Here is a 12,370-nt window from a genome sequence, read left to right as displayed (position 1 = left end):
TTCCTCTTTCTGGACATCAAGCCCATAACCATACAACAGGGAGTCCAGTTTTCAAGGAGCTAAACTCTCACTGATTCCACTGAAGCACTGAGTCATGCCTTCAACACTTTTAAGGGCTATGTAATTTAAACATATGAGGAGGGAAAGAAATAATCTCCAACTGACTACCCAAAACATAAAGACTTTAATCCATTTCTTAGTTTTCTGTTACATAAGGATAGTTCTCTTCTATGCACAGCTAAGTGATGCAAAGATGACTAAGTCTCTCACAAATGTGAATTATTTACGTTAAGGCACAAATTACTATTTTTCTTCAAATGAAAATAAATTTGGTTTGTTATCAGATTCCAGGCAAAAAGAAAAAAAAAAGGATGAGGTAAGTGCTGTTTTAAGCTACTGGTATCTAACTCACCACACCAAATGAAGCAAGGGGTAGCAGGTAGGGGAGGGATGCGTGTGTATGCGTGAGTTAATGACATTAGAAAAGGTATCCAAAGGCACGTATCAACTGAAATTGTGGCACTCCCTAACTTCAGTTCTTGATTTTGAAGCCATAATTTGGGGCTTCTGGAAGTCAATAAAAAAAAAATTAAAAACACTTAAAAACAAACCTCAAGGGCAAGCAGGGCAAATACTTAACATCTAACACTTAACGAAAGTATACAGCACAGTATTGTAGATTCTCCTATCTATTAACAAGATACATAGTTTCACACAAATGCCAGTAAGAGGAAAACAGGTCAATGCCATAAATATTTCCCAAAGTGACCCGAGCTTTTAAGTGGCTTAGTTACGTGTTACAGGGTTCCTAGCCACACCCTTAACAAATATTACGGGATTTAATGGCTTGAAATATGCATCCAAGTAAATGCCCTAATAAGAAAAGGGACCAATGAAATATCTGTGTGTTCAAGCTGTGAAAGACACACTAAGGGAAAAACTTAGCACTTCCTGTTATTTCTCTTGAATATTGCACCTATTTACTACGCCATTACCTTGACAAGATTTTTTTTTTTTTTTTTTTTTTTTAAGGCTGACACCATCATTTTAAATAAAAGAAATAATTCAGCCTTTATTGAAGTAATTTGAAAAACTTATAGGTTTGTATCATTATTGGAAAATAATTCCCCTGACTCTCCAAATGAGTTTTCTGTCCCACTGCCCCATTACTTGGGGGAGGCGGAAGGAGGTCAGACGGGCACATTCCACTGCTTCCTAAGGGAACAGAATCCCGACACGGACACAAGTGATGACAGGGAAGTTCCCATCAGGGCACCCAGAAGTAAAACTAGGGCAGATGCTAAGAGACCTCCTGGGGCACAATCTAAGCATATTTTGTATAGAGAACTTGGAGATCAAAAAGCTCAAATAATTACCTAATAACGGCAGCTCTGTGAACAAAAGAGGTAAGAATTACAGCATCTCATTTCCCACCACAGCAGGTGGATAATGATTAATCACTGTATAAAATGTTTGGAAGAACACTAATTTATTTGCATTTCTTTTAACATGAACTCATGCCATGTGCCTGAAGCCTAACAACCATTCGATGAGAGTGTAAAGGTCTTTCTGTTGTTCAAGTCCAGGTGAAAAATTAGTCATCTCCGCTGTCCTATTAAGGTAGCACCATTCATGATTTGACATGGTAAGCATCACCTATGCTATTCAGGATTTAAAGTTTCTCACATTCTTCAAATAAATCTATAGTATATAACTGCAAAACAACATTTAAGTCATCTTGTCTGCATTTAAAATGTGCTCATTATTAGATATTTATTAAAGCACATAACTCTGGACAACAGAAAGATTATTTTGCGCAGTGAGAAAGGTAAATTATTACTGTGGCAGGCTGAATTCTATAAAAAGACTGAACAATGAGAAAGTACACTTTGCAGGGAATGATGAGTAAAGTTAGTTATTTCTGTTAATATAGCAATATTGTTTATTTTAGTAGATATAACCAATAAAAATCCCATTCAAGCCGATATGGAAAATTTACCATGGAAATACACCAAAAGATCAACATTTAGAGAAACAAACACGTTAAAACCAACATGTTAAACAAATGACACTTTCAAAGCAAAAAGTGTTACAATATTTTAGACAAAGAGTTCACTTTGTTTTGACTGTGTTATTTATATCTTTCCAAACTACAGCATGCCATAAAAATCTAGATTCAACGATATAACAATAGAGAATATTTTACTCTGTTCAGGATCAAGCAAGAGCAGAAAAACATGACAATTTTCCACATCTCTTGATTACCAAACTCAGTATTCACGTTTCCTTTTACACAAATTAAGGAGGAAAGACTTTGGAACATATTACACTGCTACAGATTCATATCAAAGCAGGCAAAGCATTTGAAAAGCCTGAAATCAGCCAATGGCACTAACACACATACATCTTATGAGAGAGAGATAAATAATTTAGGCCCCAGGTGACTTTCAAATTCAGATTAGAACTTTTTAGAAGCAGGCTCTTCTGCATTATCTGAGGGTATCTGGAAAACATCTATCATTTCTCTAACAATATAATAGATGCCACAATTGATCCATATAAATAAAGCAGTGAAAACATCCATCTTTCATGGAAAAGGAAATAGTTATTCATCAGGTATCTACCACATGCTTGCTCATTCACATCTAGCACTGGTTAATTCTGTGTTCATTAAAAATAACATTTTGTCCTTTAGCAAGAAGCAAGCAATTCATCACCTGAAAGGACAGGAAGATAAAGTCCAAAGGAAACGTAAATTACAATGTTACTAGATGCAAATTTTTGAAAGCTTACCTTCGTATGTTTCTAGTATGTGTATAGTGTCACCTATTTGTAAAGAAAGTTCATCTGGTCCCCTTGCGTCATAGTTGTAAAGAGCTAGACAAAGAAAATACTGCTATTAGCATACATAAGACAAGATAATTTCAAAGATTTTTCTCCTATACACATCCAAACTTCTTACTCACTCTCACCAATGGCAACTTTTTTGTATAATGCTTGGCTATATTTGGTCTAGCTTCTTTAAATCCACTAATACTTCCCCTTGTAACAAGCCCAAAAAAGCCACACATCCACTTTTTTAAAATAGCCTTTAACTCCATTTATGATACTTTTACTTCTTCATAAAAAAATACATTCAAATAATTTTGTTGAATTTGTCTTGTCTTCCAATATTTTGTGCCAATTTTATGCAGCTCTGCAATAAACTGCATTGTTTCACTGTCAGCTTAACACACACACAAAATAATCTATAAAGTGTTTCTAAAAAACTTTAATTCACACCTTTATAAATAATACTAAGGATTAATTTCTCAGTCACACTTCATAGATTTACTGCATGAATGCCACACTTAAAAATGAAAGGATTTAAGAATTTATAAATGCCAGAGGTAAATGCATTAATCCAACAATACTCCTCAGAGAGATCAGTCATATCCTTCATTTTATAATGTTGTAATCAAGCTATCATATTTCACATCTTAGCAAGCCCTGACAGTGTCCAACAGTGTTGTCCTGTAACTAATGTATCTTCTGGATATGGGATAAACAATCAAAAACAAATTACAAAAGTAGTTTTTGGCCTTTTTCCCCTCCATTGCTAAAAGGTAAGCACCACGACAACACGAAGATTTACCAAATGCATTTTTTTTTGCAGACATTACTGAACCGTTCAGAGTTGCAAACAATGTGAGCAGTGGCAATAAAATATCAGCTCTCTCCTCGTTTCAGAACTCCATTCAGAAAAATCCTGGAGTCCCGCTACTTAATATAAACAGCAAGAGAAATAACACTTAAGAGATCTCTGAAGTATATTCATTCTACTTGCGGCTAATATCAATGCTAGAGACCTAAAATGTGGAAGAAAGGATTTTGGACTAAGTGAAAACTTTCAGATTTGTTTAGATGTATCTAACAGCAAACCTGGTCACAGCGTACATTTCAAACGTGAGTTTATTGTGTATCACGAGTCCCAGCTGGTTCCTCACAGCAAACTCCCACGGGAAAGGCTGCTAATCACTACTCCACAGAACAACTATAAGCTTCTGCTCACGTTGGCCCATCTTAATCCTCCTTGAATCCTTCCTGGATGCACACCTTCAGCCTACAACAAAGCCAGCTACAGAAACAAACACTGGAAGCAACCGCTGGAGACTGCTCACAGCCCACAGCAGTTAACCTCGACATCGCTCCCACTCCGCCGGAGTTCAGTTCTCACCAGGGAGTAATTTTGGAAAGATCAGAAATTGTTTTGCCCTGAAAAAACAGTAACCAGGCATAACACCAAATGCAAAAGATGCATAACCGCCCATGAAGTGACATGACAACTGTCATCTTCAGAAGATATATTAAACAAGGAAAAAAAAAAATTCTTACTCAAAAAATTCTGCAAGCTATGAGTGCTGAAATCAGGAAGGCCCAGAATACTTTACAGGACACTTACCTGAGAAAAGTGCTGTGAACCAGGTTTGGCCAGGGTGGGGGATCGGTATGCTAAGAATTCACATCACAGCTTAATTTTCTGTCTCCAACAAGCTACCATTTTTGTCCCTTAGAATTTAATCATATTCCAACTCACAGCATTAAGAATAATGAATATATGGCATGCATTCCTGATCCTTTTTCTCCACACTGCTGTTTTTGCTTTTAAACAATAGATTTTACTGTTAAAAAAATGAGGGCAAAAATTAAAGTGATATAAAAGAAGACGACACAGAAACAGCAAGAGAAGACACGGCACACAGTAGACAATCCTAAAAATAGAAGAAGAGAGCTTAGGGTAAAAAGAATATAGGGATCGGATGGAACTATCAAAAGTTAAATAGCTGAATTCTACTGGAGACTAATGCCAGAAGTATTTTCCAAAGTGATACAGTTTTACTGACACCAAAGCGAGCAAAGCTAGTTATTCTTATTTTAACGTTTTTGTTAACTTTTTCATTATTAAAAGACAACCCCCCCCTCCCTATTAGCTATCTGAAGTGTAGTATTTCAAAACCATAATTGCTATTCTGGAGGAGAAGAGTGCTCTGTGAAAAAGCATTAACAAAAATTAACATTTTGAACTGCTCTGAGCAGAGGAATGTTAACAATAATGAATACATGGCATGCTTCCGAAACAGCAGCACAAGGGACAGTCTGTTTGATAACATTCATCAGAAAATTTCAGTTAAGTTCTTCTGTGTACCAGGAAAGAAAGTTATACAGTCAATGGCAAGTCTTTCAAACTTGGACAGCTAAACCCCAACACCTAAATCCACATTGCTGGACGCTTACAGCTGGGATGAGCCAGGAGCATCAGGGGCTGCTCACCACGTCCACAGTAAACCCATCTCGAATCTCCACCTTCCCGATCCCCCGAGTAATTGGGCTGTCTAGCACCAGACACCCAATTCAAAAAATTTTCACATTACAACAAATTAAGAGACAATTTTATACAAAATCCACACTTGAGCTAACCATTCCTACAACATTTAAAATGAGTAATGTTAAGAATCAAAGGCAGCTATGAATAAAAGACATTAAAATTTAAATCCAGGAGTGCTAACTGGTGTCTATCATGATGAGGAGGGTCACAAAGAGGAACTTCACTGTAATGACCAGCTCTTTTCATACAAGAGGACAAACAGCCATCACACAGTAATTACTGTGAATGACAGCTCCCCCGACCTGAAATGAAGCAAGCGAGGAGCAGCTACCAAGGATGGAAGCTTTGATTTTAAAATTTAAATGAAAATATGCCTGTCCTAAATCAGATTTTCCAACTTGCAGCAGCATTAAGAGTCAAGAAAGTAAACACCTAAAATTACTCTAGAGTGCATTCCACTCCTGTGATTATAAAATAAGGCGGAAACTACTCTTCATACTCCTATATAATCTAACAGCTCGCTCACTCACCCTCAGAGTAATTTTTTTTTTTTCAGTACACTGACATAAAAAAAAAATGTTATGACATAAAATGTTTGAGTGGAGCAAACAGCAAGGCTTTAATTCAGGAAAACACAAAAATGGAGAATAAAGTATGAAACTGGTATGCTTACAAGACATTTTGTCTTATCAACTGCATTCTGAGTCACCATTTTAAAATATTTAAAAGCCTGAACTATAACTCTGTAGCTTCCAAGGTATTTTTTTTTAAACTTAAAAATTTTGCTCAATTTAGAAAATCCAGTCCTCAGTGTGACGAATTTTTAACTTGGAGAGCTCTAAGGTAAACGATGCAACAGGAATACTTATACCACCTACCCATAAGCCCCTCCATTGTACTTAAGTTAGGAATCAAGGCTCACTGCTTTGTTAATGGAATTACGCAGTCTCATAAATTGGTTTAGAAAAATCTTTGATGATTCCCAGATATAGGAGAATGGTTACTTAAGCACCAAAAGATATATGGCTAAACCTAGACAGTGCAAGTTAACCTCTTGCTTAACACTTCTTTACACAGCGTCCTGATGCTCTGAATTTGTATAGACATTTTTCTTCTCTAATAAACCTCAACTCAAAAGGCACAGATCAGCTTTTTCTCTATTGCAACCTGTCACTCTCTTTGCTTAATATTTAGAAGAACACTTTTTACGATGTATTTACTCTTCTCCTTAGGGGGATACATCTATTACAAGAAACTTAAGAGATCATGCTCAAGAGAAACCAAGAATAACGGAAGCTCAAGGATGCCCCTTCCTGAGCTAACACGCTACCTTTCTACAGAAGTATTACAGAATTAGTCTCAGGCATTTGTGGGCCCAGTGCCACTGCAGTCAACTTGGATTATGGTCTGCAGTACAGATGAAGCACCAGTCTCATATGGCATGTTTAATTAGTCCAGCACACAGATGTCAGCCTTAAGTGAGCAAGGGAGTCATTGATAAAGGTGACTTCCAGGAAAATGATTTTGATTCCTTCTGGGAACAGAGAACTACTCACCCTGGCAAAGACCTTCAAAAAGGCAAAGGGGGCAGTTACTCTCTGCTGCCTTTGGCATGAGCGATTTCCTGTGCACATGGATATCCCCGGAGTTTAATTACATTTAAAAGGTTAGCTCATAGAGAACAAGCACGCCACCATGATGATTTTTAATAGTATTGTCACAAATGTGTACAGAAAGAAATACTGAGCTTTATTTTCCAATTCTAGGCATCATTAACCGTGATTGATTTCATCAAGAGTTGTGGGGACTCTCTATATTTGTAAAATCATACTAAGTTTCCTTGACAACCATATTACAAGTATGCTCATATTGGCTTGCAAACAGACCCCTTCAGGTGCAGTATTACATCTGATAAAAATGTATTACTGCTGATAAAAACGGAATTAACCAAGCCTCTTCATGATAGTAAGCACATCTAGCAATTTTGCAGGACACCAATTAATGAAGAACTGCAGTGGCTCTTGATATAGGTACTTAACAGGGACAATTGCATATGAGTTTAATATGATTTGTTCCTTAGTTAAGGTGGAATTAGCTGACACAAAGCTGAAGAGCATTCAGCAAATACAGTATTTGCTGTGAATTTGGAGTTTCAGCTATGCTGTTTTAATGAACAGAACTAAGACGGTAAGGAAACAGCCAACAAGAACACAAAAAAATAAAAATAAATCAAAGATGAAAACCACCCTAAAGTCATCTCACAGATTTGTACACAGCAAGATAAAAGGTATTATTCTGCGCTTAGAAGAGCTACATTTCAACATCACCAAAGATATTTTTCTTCATCAGTTGTGCTTTCAGACATAAAGACTGAGCGTTCTGCCAGTAAAAATTGTTCTTGTCTCCCCCCCTCCTTCTAATAAAACCACAAAGCAAACCTATATAAAAGCAATGAAATGCCAAAACCAAAGGATTAGTGTGGGCATAGAAAGAACAATTTCTTAAAAACTCTAGGAGTTGATAAAGAAAGGAACAAGGAGTAGGGTTATTACAGTAATTGCACTAGAAACCCATTTACTACTAGAGAATACAAAACAAACACCTTTAAAGAATTGCATTCATTAATCTGTGCATACTAGAAAAATGAGAAGTGAGACACTAGAATTAGAGAGAGGTAACACAGGAAGAAAGGAAAAAGGGAAACACAGGTAACACCAGTACATACTGACAAAGCTTTTCTCCGACTGAAGGTGAGTATGAAGGCTGAGATATCTTGAGATACCACAAAAATGCTGCAGGACAATATGCCCTGAAATTACTTAGCATTAAGATCTGCACTAATTTTTTTCACCCTCTAGAAGGAGAACAAACTACATTTAACACATTAGATTTTCTTTTAAAGACAGTATAAAATAAAGCTGAAAAAGATTATGCTTTTTCCGTAAAAGCAGACTGAAGCTACAGAGGTAGAAGCCATCTCAATGTTAAAAAATAAAAAATCTGAAGGTTTACCTCATTCCTCTACTGAATGGAAAGCAGTGCTTTCAGTATTACACAAATTCATTAGTCCTCTATTACTTGTACCTTGACAAGTTCCTGATTTTTACAGCTGAGGCTAATGGATAAGAAAGAAGAAAATACAGACTTTCACAAATGTACATTTGCACCTATGCTTCTGTTAAGTAAGCCTACTTCACACACATACTGAGTCCTAGTCTTCCCACATTAGTCAGGTCATCCTGTTTTTTGTCATTTCTCATCTCACCAAGTTGGATTCACAACTCTTCCCCTCAATATTCCAGCTATTTTTCATCTTTTGTTCACACAATATTCTGAACACAGAATTCACACATCTTTTATTCACACAATAATTTCTGAACAAAAGGGAGAAGCCCTAAGAAACTCTTTACTGATACCATCCAGACTGCATCATCCTCTTTTCTCCTGCTGAAATGGGTGTATTCACTGTGTTGGAAGGTCCCAACTTCCATTGTTAGTGTGGCCCAAAATCATATGGCAAAAAAAAAGTCCATTACTAAAAAGTATTTCTGTACACAGTACAATTTTAAAATTGCATGCACTACTATCTCATTTCAACTTCTAAGTAGAGCTGCAACAACCAAGCCAGCCAGATTTCACAGGAATGCATCCTGTATTTCAAAGGGACTCTAGCCGTGGGTGCTACATGACTGCTGACTGAGCGCAGGTCAGAAGGAGCAAAGGGCCACCCAAGCCTGCGTTAGCACAGCTAACCACATCAGGTTTGTTACCACAAACGGCAACATAGGGCAGCAAGATCGATTGCAACACGTTTGGCCTCTTTTCACCACCCAACTTGAATCAATAAGCTGAGGACGATCTTCAGAATCGGCGTAATCCACAAACTTAAGCCATCTTGCCTTCCAGAAGCACAGCCAGCCCGCTGCTGTGTCCTGCGGGCAGAGCCCGAGTCAGCCGATGAAGAAAAGGACGCACGCCTGGTCCTTCCGCGTTAATAACGAGGGCGCGAAGGCAAACCCTTTCACAGCGTTCTGTACCTATTTGAGACGTGTTCAGGTTCTTGGTTTTGCTCCTCCCAATATCTACGCTAGGGACTTCATTAGCTCCCTGAAAATAAAGAAATCAACTCAACTGTACAGATTTCTCTCCTTCTGCTTACCACTTAATGTGTATTCAGAGTACTTCAGACACTGAATACCGAGGGCATAAAGCTGAAACTAATTTCAAGAAAAGGTTATTGACTACAAAAGCATTAATAACACGCTATAATGTATGGCTAATGAAGTAAACCAATCAACAAAATTCAGATCAATTTTTAATATTAAAGAGTCCATTAACTGAAATACATTGTATGCAAGACATTCATACCACCTCAAGCTATTAAGATTGGCTTTTGCAGGAAAGCAAGATGCCAGTTTAGAAAAATAGCTATCATCATCTCGAGCCAATGTCTTGGCGTCTGTCTAGTGATAGCACAGAATCACAAAGTCAGTCAGTTCTGACGTTCCCTTGAATTCAGGCAACTTTCACATTCCCTGTTCCTTGCAACACAAAGCAGAAATTTGCAACAGCCTCACCACATTGAAGTTTTGTCCACAGACACTTTTGCTTTCACACAATTCCATTACCTCTTTCTTATTATTTACCTCTTCACAGACTTCATTTTCGAAGAATATAATTAATACTGGCTGCCCTACTCCTGCCCTCATCTGACTCCCGCTAACAGAGCTCTATTCCTACACATCATCTTCTTCCCTGCTCCCCTCTCGGTTCCTACACTATTGCTCTGACTAGTTCAAGCTCCTTAGCAACTTTGGGCTGCTGCACGCGCTGACTCTGTCCACAATGCTGCACTTTAGCAGAGGACACTAAGAAGCGATAACTTGGCTCTTGCTGCGTTGGACCGATCAGCAATGCCCTCAAAGAGGGCAAAAACAGTGCTTTAGCATGCACTAATCTGACCTCACCTCAGTACAGCTGAAGGAAGGACACCCAAGCTCTTAACCAACTGAAAGCTAAAACAGAAATCTGTGCAAAAACTTCAGTATTCCTACGCATAAAATGCATCAAGGTTTGCACTGGTGAAGGAACGAAAAGAGTTAATCGCTGACAAGGGGGAGGAACTAGTTCAGCTTAAGGACAATGCTGGCATAGGCTCAAGTGGTATAAACTGGTCAGGAGTAAAGGTTAGGCCGTATAATTAGACTGAGCTTCCACAAAAGACTAAGTTACTAAATTGGCACTGCTACAACTCCCCACCCATTCCTCTCGGACCTGCCTTGGCTGCACGTTACCGTCCCCTCCCTTGCACCAGCGCCAGTGCTCATCTGGCCCCTCAGGACCTGCTGCTCATTTTTTGAGCAAGCTGAAGCCCTCTGATTGCTCTTCCTGCAGGGTATCTTCACTCCTTAAGTAATGCACAGAGCGACTGGAGAAACAGTAGTGACAGACTGCAGAAGGCATCAACATCTGGCCAGGCAAGGTAAGGTCACAGCAACTTAAACTGACTTTAACTACAGCGTTAGAGCAGTGCAGTACAAAAATTATCCTTCCAAACACAGAGGCAGGTACAAAGACCCCAAACATAACAAGCTCCATCCAAAGACCAGTTTAGGGACGGGACAATTAGAGTCATGCCTGCAACACACGCACACACGCCATTAAAGTCCTTCCCAGTCCCACGCTCCAGGCTAAAATGGCACAAACACTGCTACTGTAAAAGCTTGCCCAAACACAAGTGATCGATTTGGGGTTCATATAACATGCCAGATTGTTTAAAGTAGCAGTTTTTATACTAGTTGGGTGGAAGATTGGTAATTGATCGTGAACACAGCAAGTTCCTCAATATAGACTGCTCGTGGAACAAAGCAGGATCTTCACAGGTCTTATTTTTCATTACAGGCTCACATTCAGCCTTTTCTCACATTTTTCAGCCTTCTGCTGCTGCACAAAATCCAGAACCGATAAAGGCCAGCTACATATGTGTGAAGACTTTGGCCAACAAAGGAAAAAAAATAACTAAAACCACTGCTCATTTAGCTCCTTCTGAAGACAGAGAATGTCTGAAGCATCAGTCATGTTTCTTCAAGCTTTTTCCTTGCCATTGCAGCAGGTCTTTATTGCACCGAATATAATTTTGCAGAGAGGATGTCTTTTATTAAGCCTTTGTACAGCAGTGCAGCAGCAAGCTTAATGTCACAACTATATTTTAATAGTCATTTCAATGGACTATAAAAAAATCAAGTTCAACACAATAAAACAGCTATCACACTACTGCAGAAATTGTTAGCAAAAAAATGGCCCCTGCAAGACACCCTTCACTACAACATAGAGTTGATGATGCAAAGCAAATGGCCTAAAGCAAGAATAAAATGGGGTGAGCGAAATAAGGTTCCATTCCCTACTCTTCTTCCTTCCCAGTATTTCTGCAAGGGTAGAACTCCTATAGAAGTTGCTTTTCCAGGAAAGCTTAGGGAGTGGGGAAGAAAGGACATGGTGTTTCAAGCTTTTTTACACATCAAGCCTTACTCTATTAGTCTTTTAGCTGCTATCACCTTGTGCCCCAGTCCTTCAAGCTGTCTCCAACTACAGAAGAAGGATCTTGTTTCTCAGAAATAACAGTCAGAGGGAAGAACTACCTGCTAAGAGCTGTACTTTGATCCACCAACACTTTTGCTTTTCCACAACAGTTAGTCTATTGTAGAAATAAGAAACAACTTCATAATAATATCACATAGTTCCTATACAGGAATTAATGCAAAAATACTAGCTATAAAAGCTAGTAAAACAGCACTACATGCATCAAAAGATAAGAGCAGCATTTTACAAAAACAGGGAAAAATTGTTTTTCCTCCAAACCAGTAAAAAATCACATGACTAATGCAGCTTTCAGAACAGCAACAGAATTGGCTTGGCAGCTAACCTCCACAAAGAGCTACTGTTTACTGCACTCGAAGCTTCAGAGATGCAGTCTCTCATAATCAACCCCTTTTACTAGTAACGTGG

General features: G+C 38.3%; 1 protein-coding gene across 1 annotated transcript in view; it reads right to left on the bottom strand.

Annotated features, from left to right (window-relative positions):
* The window catches only part of DOCK1 (dedicator of cytokinesis 1), a 332,981-nt gene that overhangs the window by 273,649 nt on the left and 46,962 nt on the right, over positions 1-12,370 (bottom strand). The window contains exon 2 of the mRNA XM_085299124.1: positions 2,794-2,877. Coding sequence (XP_085155250.1) covers positions 2,794-2,877 — 84 coding nt within the window. The remainder of the gene's footprint in view (positions 1-2,793; positions 2,878-12,370) is intronic.

Source organism: Rhea americana, unplaced genomic scaffold, assembly GCF_003343005.1.
Source record: "Rhea americana isolate MKP2758 unplaced genomic scaffold, rheAme1 scaffold_145, whole genome shotgun sequence".
NCBI classification, from domain to species: domain Eukaryota; kingdom Metazoa; phylum Chordata; class Aves; order Rheiformes; family Rheidae; genus Rhea; species Rhea americana.
The sequence above is the reverse complement of the archived record's forward strand: the minus strand, read 5'-3'. Positions and strand labels throughout refer to the sequence as shown.